At 51.4% G+C, this 14701-nt stretch overlaps 1 protein-coding gene across 4 annotated transcripts in view; it reads right to left on the bottom strand.

Moving 5' to 3' along the window:
* Nucleotides 1-14701, bottom strand: part of OSBP2 (oxysterol binding protein 2) — a 91377-nt gene that overhangs the window by 50852 nt on the left and 25824 nt on the right. Inside the window, exon 1 of one of the 4 annotated variants that reach the window (XM_085076279.1) lies at nucleotides 915-1068. The exons of the other annotated variants lie outside the window; for them this stretch is intronic. Within the exon in view, the coding sequence (XP_084932405.1) occupies nucleotides 915-1053 (139 nt within the window). The 5' untranslated portion in view covers nucleotides 1054-1068. Of the gene's footprint in view, nucleotides 1-914; nucleotides 1069-14701 lie in introns of those variants that run through there. 4 annotated transcript variants of the gene reach the window in all.

Below are 14701 nucleotides of genomic sequence, written 5' to 3'. Positions count from 1 at the left end.
AGGAACCAGGAGGAGACCATCCCTGGCACACACATTCCTGATGGCATCCCACAGACACCCTCCCAGACTATGCATCTCCCAGCAATACCAGACCATTCACCTGCCAGAAACCACATAAAATTTAAAAAAAAATTTAAAATGCTACTTCTACCTTCCAAATATCTTGCCTGGAAGAAAACAAGGTGGGTAGGTCAGAGAATGGCTGTAGTTTGGGCTTAGTCTGACTTCTTTTCTAAGTTTGGTGAAATTCCAGAACAAACAGGAGAACTTCAAGAATTCTGTTTTCCCACTCCCATTTGGAAAATTCCCATTTCCCATTCCCGAGTGTTCCCACTAGTCACTGCACTCTTCAGCCTGACATCTCCTTTATCATTATCCAGCTAATCTTGAAAGCATCCGTAATCCCTAATTTTCTAGTATCTTTACAGCTCTGCCACATCCACCCCCAAACCCAACTGATAAAAACATCAGGTGACGGTTACAAATCTCTGCCAGGATTAGTGGGACCCAACCACCTCAAACTCCAGCTCAGCCATTAAAAATGATCAGAAATGCTGGTTTTGGAGCTGTTACAGTAACTTCTCCCTGGTTCAGAGGTTCCCTGCACTGTGCAGAATCATGGAATGGGTTGGGTGGGAAGGGACCTTATATCCCATATTGTTCCAGCCCCATCCAGCCTGAGCACGGAGCAGGGTGGGAGGAAGGGCTGCCCCACACTGCAGACCCCTCACATATGGGAACACTCATCACTTGATCAATTTATAATTAATTGAAGTGTCTGACCAACTCCAAGGGCTGTCCTAAACACTTCCCTACCCACTGCACCCCAGAAGGAACCTGACCCCACAGGCTGCACCCCAAAAGCTCAGCCCCCCTCCTGCCTCCCCCCAGGCTGGATTTAGGGAATTACATACTGCGTTTCCCACAGCACCTCTTCCTCATCCAGCGCTCCGGCGGGGAAGCAGGGACAGGGGGAGTGGGATCAGTGCTGGACAGCTCTGTCCCCAGGCCAGCCTTCCCCCGGGATGCTCTCCGCAGGCTCCATATCCTCATTTCCTCCCTTCCCTTGCCTCTCCACTCCGCAGCTCTCATTCCCCGTGCTCAGGGCTGGGAGTGCCTCCTCCTCCTTCCCTTCCTCCTCCTCCTCCTCCCCCCCTCTCCTGCACCTCACTGACAGCAGCTGCTCTGCCCCAGCACATGAAAAATGGGCTCAGAGGAAACAGAAACTTGGGAATTTCAGCTTTTACAAGTTTCCAAAGGAAAAGCACAAAACCAGCCCCTTCTTGGGGTCTCTTCTGGAGCACATCAGGGCAGAGCTGCACGTCAAAGGTGACACAGAGACAATCCTTGCCCAATTTCAAGTCCTTGTGAGAGGCAGGATGATAAAACCACCTAAATATAATTCTGGGGACTTGTACCTGCACTGAAATACCCTATAACATACTAAATATAAGCCATTAAATACAATCATTTACCGTATATAATCTAATACTGCCTTGAAATACACTTCCCAGAAATGCCCAAATATTCCAAACACAGCAAAAAATAAAAATAAAACAGCTACACTGATTCCAGGTGTTTCTGCTTGGGGATTTCTGTGTTTGTAGGCAGAGTTATTCCCAACTCTCAAATTATCTCCCTGCTCCAATTGCAGGGATTGCCTCTGCCCCCTGCAGACACAAAGGAGAAGTGGCCACTTCCCTCTGCAGAAACCTCCAGTGTATCGGAAAACATCTAACACATCTTCATCCTCTGCTCCTTCTGGGGTTTTTAGTAAAATTTTATTCTTTCACGATTTTCCTAGAGGGGTAAGTGTCCCTCAAGTCCCCAAATTCCTGCAGTTTAAAATGCCAAAACAACCCACATATATTCACATACACAGGTGTGAAGTGAACGTGTCTTAAAGATCACAGAATTATGGAATGGTTTGGGTGGGAAGGGACCTTGCATCCCATCCAGTTCCACCCCCTGCCATGGGCAGGGACACCTTCCACTATCCCAGGCTGCTCCAAACTCTGTCCAGCCTGGCCTTGGACACTGCCAGGGATGGGGAATTCATAATCTCCACGGACAACCTGTGCCAGGTGCTCTTCTCCAATCCTTCCTGGTCTTCTCCTCCCTCCCAGGAAAAGCCAATCTCCCCGTGCCTACACTGCCAGGAAAGTCTTAGGACTTTCAAAAGGAAACACATTCAAGACTTTAAACCTTCTCCACCCAAGGAGAGAGCATTGGATCTTCTCTCCTGCTCTGCAGCAATCTAAGAAAGAATTATTTACATGGCAAAAGGTAAAGAAAGAAGTATTTTCTTTCCTGATTGAGAAGAACTCCAGCCTCTGGATATCACCAGCAAACACCACAGCAGGTCCAGAGCAGCTCAAGCCCCATCCCCAGGCTGCAAACCTCAACCCAGAGATGCCCAGAATCCAACCTGGTCCAAGGTCAGCCTCAAAGATTGTATCCAGAGGAACAGCTCCCTGAAGGCTCTTCAGCAGCTTTGCCCAGCAATTGGCTTTTTTTTTTTTCAGCTTGCCCCTGACTTCATTTATTTTATTCCTTTCAAAAATTCTGCTGGAATGGGAGAAACCCCATGGGCCCCACTGAGGTGACACTGAATCCCACAGTGGGTTTGTGTGCTGTGGAAATCTTGGGTTCTTCAACTATGCAATTCACCCCCAAGATGGAAATCAATGGAATAGCCAAAATATCCTTGCTTTAGTGTAAATAGGCAGTTGGAAGAGCTCAGAGGTGACTTTTTCATCACATTCCAACCGTTCTGCTCCCAGACTGTTGGAGGAAGTTGGTTTACCCAGGAGCTCCATCCTGCAGCCAGGGGCTGGAGAGCAGAGGCAGAGCCTGGAGGGAATTTGAGATTTTTTAACTTCTTTTTCTTGTGTAAAACCAGACATTCACCCTCCAGCACATTTTCTCTGCACTGCTTACTGACAAGACGCCAAGGAGGGAAAGGGAGCAGGAAAATGCCCCTCTGGGTCAGGCAGGGAAGGGAGAAGCCACTTGAGCTGCCCCAAATGACAGAGCTACAGAAGGAGAGGTGGGAATTCACTGTCAGTCACACAGACAGAAACAGATCCAGCTGCTCTCCACAGACTCCATCATTCCCTGCAGTCTGCAGGAACTGCATTTAGGCAGGAATTCCAATGCTCCCCGTGCAGCATGCAGGTGACTTGGTACCCTGGAATGGCAGCACTGCCTGCTCCACCTTGCTGTCCGTGGGAATGAGCTGTACTCCTCCAGCAGGGAATCCTGCCAGGAACAGAGCACTCCCGGCAGCATTTCTGGGAAGAGGGAGCAGTGCTGCTGGCTGCAGGTCACAGCTCTGAACCTGGCAGCACTGGGAGCACCAACCCCCTCAGAGCCATGGAATCCTACAGTCATTCTGGTTGGAAAAGCCCTCCAAGGCCATCGAATCCAAGCTGTGCCCAATCCCCACCCTGTCCCCAGCCCAGAGCACTGAGTGCCATGTCCAGGCCTTCCTTGGACACTGCAGGGATGGGGACTCCAAACCTCCCTTTCCAATGTTTCACAACCCTTTCCATGAAGAAATTTTTCCTGATGTCCAACCTGAACCTCCTCTTCATAAACCAACCCCCATGGCTGGAAAACCTCTTCCTGCAGTGCCCAGGACCCTATTTGAAAAGTATTAACAGCTCTTCTACCCCCTCCATTCGCTCCCAAGTCAGTGTCAGCACCATCAGATCCTTCTTGCTGCTGCTGTCTGCACCCAAGGGCTCAGTCAGTCCTCCACCCTGTCAGGAGCTGAGGGATCACCCAGTGTGCCACTGTCACCATTGTGTCCCTAAATCTAACACCCACCACTCCCTTCAGTGAGGCTCTGGTAGCAGTTTAAGCTCCCACCAGTACACTAGGGGAGAGTCCCAAATTGGGTGTTTATCATCCTGCCATGCTTTCAGTCCTCCTTGTTTTCCCTTTCCTTGCCCAGCTTTAACTGTAAATGAATATTTGAGCTCCTCGTGAGTGATTTACTGCCAGAGGGAGAGCTGCTCCCTGAGGAGATTCATTTTAAATTGGAAACACTCCTTAGAGCTGAATTTTTAGTTGAAGCTACTAATCTAATAAGTGAGGTCAAAACTCCCTGGTTATCCATCTCCAAGAGCAGCATCCCTGCCAATATGATGTTATTACAGTACCACGAGAAGGCATTTTCCATGGAGAAAGGCAGACTCTGGTGCTGTATCCATCCTTGGAGACATATCTCTGCTCTCCATGCTAAGTTTGTGTGTCACCTGCAGCACAGCCTCCTGGGGAAAGCTGGAGCTGGATCCCTGCTGACACTTATCCCAGGACAGGGCTCCTGCAGGACAGGCTGTTGAGCCCACCCAGAGTACCAAATATTCTCAGCCCAGCAGGGTCAAGACCCCCAGCAGAGCCCCCTGCAGAAGCAGCATTCCATGAATCCCACCCCTCACCAACAGAGCCAAGGGAGCAGGCTCCAAGTTATTACACACAAGTTTCCTCAAATAAAATTAAAAGCTGAGCAGAATAAAAGTGGCATTATATCCTCTGCAAGTTGATCTTCACTCCCGAGAGTGACAATTTTAGCTGAAAGACTCCTAAAACTCCACAAGAATTATAAATTTCCCAGGGGGATCTGGGGAAATGCCTCAAAGGAGTCTCTATTGGCATCAGATTCCAGCACTGGGAGGAGCCGAGGTGCTGCATGAGCACAGGCACCACAAGGTGCCAGCACAGCCCAGCTGGATGAGCCACTTCCAGCCTGGAGTGTCGGTGCAGGGGGATTCTGGGGGTCTCCACATGCTGTGAGCAGCCTGAGGGCTCTGCCTGGGGCTGGGAAAGGGGCTGGAATGTTGGGAGAGGAGGAGCAGCTCTTCCCTACCAGCCCCACTGAAGAGGTGACTCTCCTGCCCCACTCGGAGTGCCCAAGCAGGGTCTGGTTGGCAAATCCCTCTTTCCCAAGGATCCTTTAAAGGCCAGTTGCAAAGTCAAGCACAGGCAGCAAATAACCCTGGCGCCTTCAAGGCCAGGCTCTCCTCAGGGAGAGAGCTTACACAAGAGCTGGGAAACCTGGTGGAAAACAGAGCTCTCCACAGGCAGCCAGGAATCCACAGAAGCAGCGCGCCAGGAGAGGGCAACCTGTTCCTGCTGCATCGCCTGGGATGGGAGCAGCCAGAGAACAATGAAGGCTGGAAAGTGCCCAGTGGGAAAGGCCCTGGGGGTGCTGGTGACAGTGGCTGGCCATGAATGCAGAGGCACCCAGGTGGGCAGGAGGCCAAAGGCACCTGGGCTGTGGCAGCCCTGGGGTGGCAGCAGGAGCAGGGCAGTGCCTGTCCCCTGAGCTGGCACTGCTGGGGCACCTCAGTGCTGGGGGAGCTCTGGGACCCTCCTGACAAGAGAGACCTGCAGGGGCTGGAGGTGTCCAGGGAAGGTAACGGAGCTGGGAAGGGGCTGGAGCCCCAGGAGAGGCTGAGGGAGCTGGGAAAGGAGCTCAGCCTGGAGAAAAGGAGGCTCAGGGGGACCTTGTGGCTCTGCACAACTCCTGACAGGAAGGGACAGCCAGGGGGTCAGGCTGTGCTGCCAGGGAACAGAGACAGGAGGAGAGGGAACAGCCTCAGGCTGGGCCAGGGGAGGCTCGGGTTGGATATTGGGAAAATTTCCTCCTGGAAAGGGTGGTGAGGCAATGGCACAGCTGTCCAGGTGGAGTTCCCATCCCTGGAGGGATTTAACAGCTGTGTGCAAGTGGCACTTGGGGACATGGGTTAGTGGTGGCCTTGGCAGTGCTGCGGAATGAAGGGATTTGAGTGAACTTTGAGGACTTTCTCAACCTAAACAATTCTGTGATTTTGTGACTGCAGCATGCTCAGATATCCCATCTACCCTGTCCAGAGGGATGTCAGAAATCCCATGGGGATGGAAGCCACACATAGCTCTACAGGTACTCTGTTCCCTCCAGCTGTGAGTCCCAGCAATTCCCTGAGCCTTGAGTAACAAAACGACCCAACACATCCAACCCAAATTCCTTTAGGTGCAGGGAGAATCCTGAGGGACTTCCTGTGCCCTGCAGGGTTTGCACAGAGCTGCAGTATCCCACCACCAACTCAAACCCCATTTTCCTCCCTGTGGCCAGGAGCAGGAGCTGTTGGGCTTCATTAGACACAAACACCACAAGGTCTCCTACCAATCCCTCATTCCTCAGTGTCCAACAGCTCTGCCTCCTTCCCCTCCATCCCAACCCTCCACAGATGCCTTCAGACCCATTGAAGGATCAGTTTTCATCCAGTGACTCATTTCTAATTAGCAAGGAGTGTTATTGTTTTCAGAGTTTAAACCTTATTTACCTCCAACAGCCTTTTTCTGTGCCAGGTAAAGAAAAAAGCCTGTGGGAATTTTAAATGACTGACAATAACAGTGAAATACGGAACTGATTCCCTGAGCTGGGAATCTCTCCTTGGTGCTTTCAATCATATGAAAACCCCTGTTGTGTTGCTAAACATGGCATTAAAAACTACTTACAGGTGAAACATTCCATTCCCCCTTGTCCTGTCACTCCAGGCCCTCATCCAAATTCCCTCTCCATCTTTCTTGTAGGCTCCCTTCAGGTACTCTCATCCTTTGGCTCTCCCAGTGGATGAAGTTTTGCTTTATCTGTGTGTCCAGTCCCTTTTCACGTGATGTTTTTCTAGAAACCTGGGAATCTTCATTTGGGAATAAGGTTTTCCAGCACATATATATATATATATATAAAATGTGTACTCCCATTTTAGACAGCACTAAAAGTGCTTGAAAGTTTTGCTCTTATTTTAGCACAAATATTTTTGAAAGTCTTCCCAAGCTAAACCTGGTGTGTCACTGGTACTTAGGGAAACCACATTTTTTGCCTGTTGTGAAAAATAACTTTGTAGAATAAAAAAGTGTTTTCTTGCTCAAACACCAAAGCCTTGTCACCAAGGGTGAGTCTCTCCTGGTTCCCTGCCAGGCAAGCACTGTGTATTCCCTGGGATCTTAAAAATCCCCCTTCCTGCGTGGGTGTGGAAGTAGGAAGGATGATCCCTGTTGTTCCTTCTCTGCTGCACTTGCTAATATTAACTGGGTTTGTCATTTTAGGAACTTTTAACTGGGGCTGGGATGAACACAAGGGCAGCTGGTTCTTCCTCACTGGGTACCAGTTGGGCACTGGGAATTGGAATGCTCTGCCAGCTTGGGATGAAGGTGTCCCTGCCATGGCAGGGGGTGGGACAAGATGAGCTTTAAGGTCCCTTCAAACCAAACCATTCCATGATTCTACAACCCTGCAAAGGCTGTTCCAACCCTGGCAAAGTCACAAAGTGCCACTTGCAAATCCCTAACAGAAATAATTACCCTCAGTTCAGGTGAAATGTGGGCACAGCTGCCTGGGGTCACTGCTTTGGGCTCTGCAGCCTCACCAAGCGACCTTGGGAAATTCTTCTGTCAAAAAGATGTGTGGAAGGGAGGAGATCATACAGAAGCAAGGGGAAAAAAAGCCACTGAGAATCAGAGAAGGGAAACACTAATTTACAAACAGCCAGAAAACATGGAATGATGGAAATCCCCTTACTCAGGCCATGCACTCACACAGTGTCCAGAGCCCAGGGTGAAATGGCCATAAATAATGAAATCAGGGGCAAAAACCAGATTTAAAGACATAATGAAACAAGGGGAAAAAACCAGATTTAAAGAAACACAGAACATGGGCATGGGGGAAACACAAACAAGTAACACAGACCACAGCACTTCTGCAAACAAGAATGCATTTGTGGTACCTACAAACATGGCACAGCAGAGAGCATCCTGCCCTGGTATTTATCAGTTTACCAATTTATAACCTGGTTTGCCCTGGTATTTATCAACTCCAGGAGTAGCACAGTCCCCACCACATTAATTTATCCCTCTCCCTCCCAATTTTGCTGGAGAAGAATTTGCTCTCCACCTTGCTGCAGGGTGAACTGAACTAAGCCCTATGTCCACAATAGGATACTTCAACCCCTGGATTTTGCCCACCCTCCCAGCTCCCACAGGCATGAGGCAGGATAAGCAAAGACCCAGCAGGATTTCTCCTCCCTGTGCTCTTGCACCAAACTCCTTCTGCATCAGTTCAGCCAAAAGAGAGCCTTTTCCTCCACCACAGCTGACCCAGGTGTCCCTGCTGAGGAAGGAAGGGGCCTGGTGTGCCAGCAGAGTTCAGAGAATCACGGAATCACTGAAGTTGGAAAAGCCCTCTGAGATCATTGAGTCTCCCCCCAGCACTGCCAAGGCCACCCACGTCCCCAAGTGCCACATCCACGTGGCTGTTCAATCCCTCCAGGGATGGGGACTCCACCATCTGGGCAGCCCATTCCAATGCCTGACCACCCTTTCTGTGAAGGAATTTTCCCTAATATCCAATGTAAACCTCCCTCGGAATCCTCGTGCTGCACATCCCACCCTCCTCCTCCAGCAGGAGCGTTTTCCCGAGCTCCAGCGTGGGCACAGAGCCTCCTGCCCACCCTGCTCTGCTCCTGCTGCACCAGCCCTTCCCAGAGCCTCGCCCCCACCCTCCTCTGCTCTGTCACGTTCCTGGGTTTGTTTCCACGCGTTATTGCTGCAGCCTCACCTGGAATGCTGACAACACAGGAGCCCAAAAAGCTCCATGGAGAAACCACCACAGGGCCTGGCTCGCCACACACAGCTGAACGCCAACCCTGCTGAGGGATGTCAGGTGCCCTAAAACGCTCCAAGAGGGTGAAAGGACAGGGTGACTGCTCAGAGAGAGGAGCACCAGCACTTCCTGGGCAGTGGCACAGGGCAGGGAGGTGGTGGGGTGGTACCTATGCTCATGGGCAGGGATAAGACCAGCACTGGAGAGCAGCAGGAGCTGTGACATCAATTCCCATCCCACTTCTGAATCATGGAAACATGGAATGGGTTGGGTTGGAAAAGGCCCTTAAAGTCCATCCAGTGCCACCCCCTGCCATGGGCAGAGACACCTTCCGCTATCCCAGGGTGCTCCAAGCTCCATCCAACCTGGCCTTGGACACTTCCAGGGATCCAGGGGCAGCCTGTGCCAGGGCCTCCCCACCCTCCCAGGGAACAATTCTTTCCCAATATCCCATCTATTCCTGCCCTCTGGCAGTGGGAAGCCATTCCCTTTGCCATTCTCCTGTCATAAAATCATGCACTGGTTTGGGTTGGAAGGGATCTTAAAGCTCATCTTGTTCCAACCTGTGCCATGGGCAGGGACACCTCCCAGTGGACCATGGACACCATCCAGGGATGAGGAGCAGCCACAGCTCCTTCGCTCACTCCGGAGGATGAGGCAGGAGCAGCAGGAATGGCCTAAATACTGCTGGCTGCTCTGAGCTCCTGATGGAATGTTTAATTCGTGGTGTTATGTAAGTACTGTTTTCTGGGTTCCTTCGCTGGGAATGATTATCACGGATTACATCTGCAAAACAACAACAGGGAACATGGTGTGGTACCTGGGAATCACAGGAAGAGTGGCAGCACAGCGGGGAGGGAAGCACAGTTCTGGGGTTACCCCATCCCCACATGCAAGTGGAGTGGAAAACAGGAGCAAGGGAATTAAAAACAGATTAGGAAAAAAATAAGGCGGGGGAGGAAGGGGAGGGAAGTGGCTCCTGGCTTGTGAAATAGAAAAATCTAAAGATTCCTCCCATCCTCCTCGTGTTGCACTGCCAGGCAGCAGCCAGGAGAAGGGAGCAGTTGGAGGCTCTGTAGATAAGAGAACCCTACACTGGTTTGGGCTGCAAAGGGACCTTAAAGCCCATCCAGTCCCACCCCTGCCATGGGCAGGGACACCTTCCACTATCCCAGGCTGCTCCAAGCCCTGTCCAACCTGGCCTTTGACACTTCCAGGGATCCAGGGACAGCCACAGCTTCTCTGGGCACCCTGTGCCAGGGCCTGCCCACCCTCCCAGGGAACAATTCCTTCCCAGCATCCCATCTAACCTGTCAGTCCAGGCCCTTGTCCCAAGTCCCTCTCCCTGGCACAGGTTCCCATGGATCCAGCCTGTCCAGATCCCTCTGCAAACCTTTCCTGCCCTCCAGCATCCCTTTGGCTGTGGCAGGAGGAGCTGAAGTATTGGCTGCAGCTGCTGGTGGTGGCTGAGATGGACCAACCCATCCCAATCCAATGGGAAACTGGGGAGCCAGAGCATCCTGCCAGCTGCAGGAGGGAACACAAGTGAGTGCAGAAGGCACTGAGAGGAGACAGGAATCATTAGGAGTGGGAAACCCAAGCAAGCTACTCCATCAGCAGCACTGTCAATTCTATTTCCCACGGCAGCAGCTCCTGGCATAGTTAACAACAGCTGGCTATCCTGGGAAAATCAAGATTCCAAGGATAAAAAGACAATTAGAAAGCAAGGTGACAGCGCTGGCAGCCAGTGCCTCCAGGCACGAGCCCTCAAGCACAGGGAAAACAGCTCACAGTGATGGGGAAACTCACAGGGAGGAGGGGAAAAGGGAATGCTGTTGTCCAGAGAGCTGGGAATAGCAGGACTGTTACAGCCAGCCATGAGCTGGGACAACAATGACAGGGATTGTCCCATCCTGCCACAACCCCAGCGGAGCCCCAAGCCAAGGCCACCTGGCCAGGAGCTTCTGTGAGACCATGGGGAAGCAACAAGAGGATAATTCATGGAGTGGGACAGGGAAGGTGCCAGATGTTTTGCAGTGTCACAGGCCCAAGTCAAAACGGCTTTTACAAACAAACCCCTGCCTTGGAAAAAGGACAAAAACCAGCCAAAATGAATGGAGCAACAAGAGTGACATTATCAGCGCAGCAATTAAAGGGAAAGCTGAGGAACAATTAATTATGACTACTTTTTAATGCTACCACAAAGGCTGGATCTGGGATGCTGAAGGGGAACTGCTTGCTGGCTTGAGGTGCCCCTTGGCTCTTGCCCACCCCAACCCTGCAGTGGGATCCCTACAGCTCCAGTGTTCCTCTCCAGAGCTGGATTTTCCCATTCCACTCTGCTGCAATGGGAACTCAGCCCAGGACCAGAGCAGAAGGCACCACCAGCACAGCCAACCCTCCTCCTTCTCCCTGCCCTGCTCCATAGAAAGTCCCCAAAAGGTGCTTGAATTACTCCCTGTTTTCCAGGAAGAAAACCGTGGATTAAGGCAGGAAGAATAACCAGGTAACCCGAGCAGCCAAGCCCCATTATCCCAAATCCCTGACCCACACCACAGGGTTTTGGTTTCAAAGTGAATCATCTCCGGGATGGTTGCACAAGGTCAGCCCAAACACCCAGGAAATTTCATCTCTTCCCCAGCAAGCAAACTGCAACTGGCATTTTGGAAACAGGATACTGGGACAGGGCACAGGCAGTGCTTCCTCTGGGCACTGATCATTCCCTTTCAGGGCTCTGCTGCCTAAGGAGCTCCAGGGTCACATTCCATCCACAGACAGTTACAGCTTGTATCCCAAAGGATGAAATTGTGCCCAAAACTGTTGAGCCTCTCTGGGTTTTCTGGCTCCCGGCAGCAAGTGCCACCATTTAATTGGGTGTTGTACAAAATATTAATTATTCCTGCTCCATTTAAACCTATGACCTGATAATTTCCTCCTTCTTTTTGTTACAAGCACTTGTCCCCAACTTTCCCTACACTCAGTCACACAATTGTTAAAGTTGGAAAAGATTGTCCAGCCATCAGCCCAGCAATGCCAAGGCCACCACTAACCCATATCCCCAAGTGCCACATCCACAGGGCTTTAAAATCCAGCCAGGGATGGGGACTCCAGCACTGCCCTGGGCAGCTGTGCAAGGCAGGACAGCCCTTTCCAGGAAAGAATTTTCCAAATATCCAACCTGAGCCTCCCCTGGCCCAGCCTGAGGCTGTTCCCTCTCCTCCTGTCCCTGTTCCCTGGAGCACAGCCTGAGCCCCTGGCTGTCCCCTCCTGTCAGGAGCTGTGCAGAGCCACAAGGTCCCCCTGAGCTTCCTTTGCTGCAGGCTCAGCTCCTTTCCCAGCTCCCTCAGCCTCTCCTGGTGCTCCAAACCCTTCCTGCACCATTGACCATCATCCACATCGCACCTTCAGCTGTCCTCCCAGATGAAAATTTCCTTTCCATCACCCTCCTTCCCTTGTTGGAGGAGATTTTATATCTCTAGTTATTCTTGTGTCTGTTTGGTTTTTTTGGTTTTTTTTTTTAAGCTCTGCTGAAAACCCCGTGTTTTGTCATTGTGTCATTGTGTCATTGTGGGGAGAGACAGAACATCTCCAGGGAGAAGATCACAGCAGCACAAGGAGCAAACCTGCATTCCTTCTTTTCCACTTTTCTTATCAATTCCCAGTTTTTCTTCCATTACTGACTCCAGCCACAGCCAGAGGAATCAGACATCTCTGAGGGCAGCTGGCAGGTGAGCTGGTCTTGGCACAGATATCAGCACTGACCTCTCCAGTGAACTCCTGGATTTCAGCAATAAAATCACCTTTTGTCAGCCTGGAATCTGCTCTGAATCAGGTGAGCACTAGAATCACAACATGGCTTTCAACCTCTCTCCTCCCAGGAATCCCCAAGCAGGGAGTCAAAAGGAGTCACCAACTCCCTCTCCAAGCAGCCCAAGTCCATTTTGGGGAGTTTCCCTAGTGTTTAAAATACCAGGGACAGATTTCCACCCTTCCCTTGCACACTTTTCCAAAGAGCCCCTTACCATAGAGATAAGAAAACAATCTTCATCTATTCAGCACTCCTGAATGTCATGATACTGCCCTAAATAGAAAGGATAGTTTTATCTCTATTTCTGTATTTGTTTAAAGAAAACCCACCAACCACAGTCACCAAATAAAGAGGCTGAATACAGAAATCTGATTTTCAGGCCAGGTAACAGCACAGGGCCACACCCAGCACCCATAAAAGCAGGGCATGGAACTGCATGAGGGCAAATGGAGTTTACTGCAACTTTACCAACACTTTGCAATCCCAACTAGAAACAGGAATGCCAGGTTTGGTATTTCCCAGTCTGGTCTGGGACTGTCCTGTCCTCCTGTCACACTCTGCATGTGTTTTAGAGGAATTAAGCACACGTGGTAATTGAGGAGAGAGCTAAGCCAGCAGCTCAGCTCTGCTCTCACTTTCTGCCGCTAATCCCCCCGGAATCCCCGGGCAGGTTTCTCCCTGGGAAGCAGGATGAGGACAGGGAGCTCAGGTCACATCTCTCAGTACTAATGTCCCAGGCCACAGCTCATTACCAAAACACTCCTGACTCCACAGTGAGCTAAGGGGAAACCAGAGCTCCTCCATGCACAGAACAGCAAAGTCTCCCAACCTATACTTGGTTTGGGGACAGGTTTGGCTGTTAAAAACAGCCATGAAAAGCAGTCCTGTGAAATGGCCCCTGTGGGTGCACAGCTCCAGCCAGCAGCTGAGTTAAAAACACTTTCAGAGCTGTTTAATTCAGGAGAACCCCTGGAGGAAAGACCCTTTTCATTCACCCCAAAATGGTGTTTCAGTAGTGAAGATATATGCAGATCTGCCAGTCCTTTTACCCATCAATTTTCCCTTCAAATCTCAAATATCCGGGCAGCACTGAGGGATCACTGATTCCTGAAGAAACAGTGAATGGAGAATCCCAGCTCACACTCCAGGAGGCTTTTGGGTGATTCGAGGCTGAGTGGTGCAGGTGACACAACAGAAGGACAGGGACATCCAGGGCCTGGACAAGCTTGAGCAGAGGGCCCAGGAAAACCTCACGAGGTTCAACAAGTCCGAGTGTCAGGTCCTGCATCCATTTCAGGGCAATCCCAGCCAGAAGCACAGAATGGGAGAGGAACTCCTTGAGAGCAGCCTGGGGACAAGGACTGTGGGGTTGGTGGGTGAGGGCTGGCAATGCCCCAGCCCTAAAAGCCCCTGGGCCCTGAGCTGATCCTCCTGCGTGGGCAGCAGGGGAGGATTCTGTCCCTCTGCCCTGCTCAGGTGAGACCCTGCAGAGCTGCCTCCAGCCCTGGGACCAACAGCACAGGAACGACCTGGAGCTGCTGGAGAGTCCAGAGGAGGCCATGGAGATGCTCCAAGGGCTGGAGCCCCTCAGCTCTGGAACCAGGCTGGGAGAGCTGGGGGTGTTCACCTGGAAAAGAGAAGCTCCAGGGAGAACTCAGAGCCCTTCCAGGGCCTGAAGGGGCTCCAGAAGAGCTGGAGAGGGACTTGGGACAAGGGATGGAGGGACAGGACACAGGGAATGGCTTCCCACTGCCAGAGGGCAGGGATGGATGGGATATTGGTAAGGAATTGCCCCCTGGGAGGGTGGAGAGGACCTGGCCACTGCAGCAGGCAGGGCAGCAGGCAGTGCCTGTGAGCAGAGATGTAACAATGTAAGAATATCCTTGTGTCCTTTCCCAGAAGGACAGGCAGCATCAGACCCAAACCTGCTCCTTTGTCCATCTCATCTGCCCCCTCTGTCACACTCTCTCCATCTTCTGGCCTCCCAGAGCCATGGATGCTCCTCCTTATCTGCACAGATCCATTCAGCTGCTCAGAACCCTGTGCACCCACTGCAGCACCCCTGGGCTCTGCAGAGCAGCCTGGGGAACACACAGGTTTTGGGATCCCTCAGGATAAGAGGAGGCAAGTCAGACAAATATGAGCAGAGTTGAAAGACTGGGGACTTCTACAGCAAATCCAGAACCTCTTCCCTTTACTTGTAAATATCCACCCCAGAGCTCACAGGGGCACAACATTAGGAA

This window comes from Lichenostomus cassidix, chromosome 15 (assembly GCF_008360975.1).
Source record: "Lichenostomus cassidix isolate B80296 chromosome 15, HeHo_3.0, whole genome shotgun sequence".
In the NCBI taxonomy this organism is placed as follows: domain Eukaryota; kingdom Metazoa; phylum Chordata; class Aves; order Passeriformes; family Meliphagidae; genus Lichenostomus; species Lichenostomus cassidix.
The sequence above is the reverse complement of the archived record's forward strand: the minus strand, read 5'-3'. Positions and strand labels throughout refer to the sequence as shown.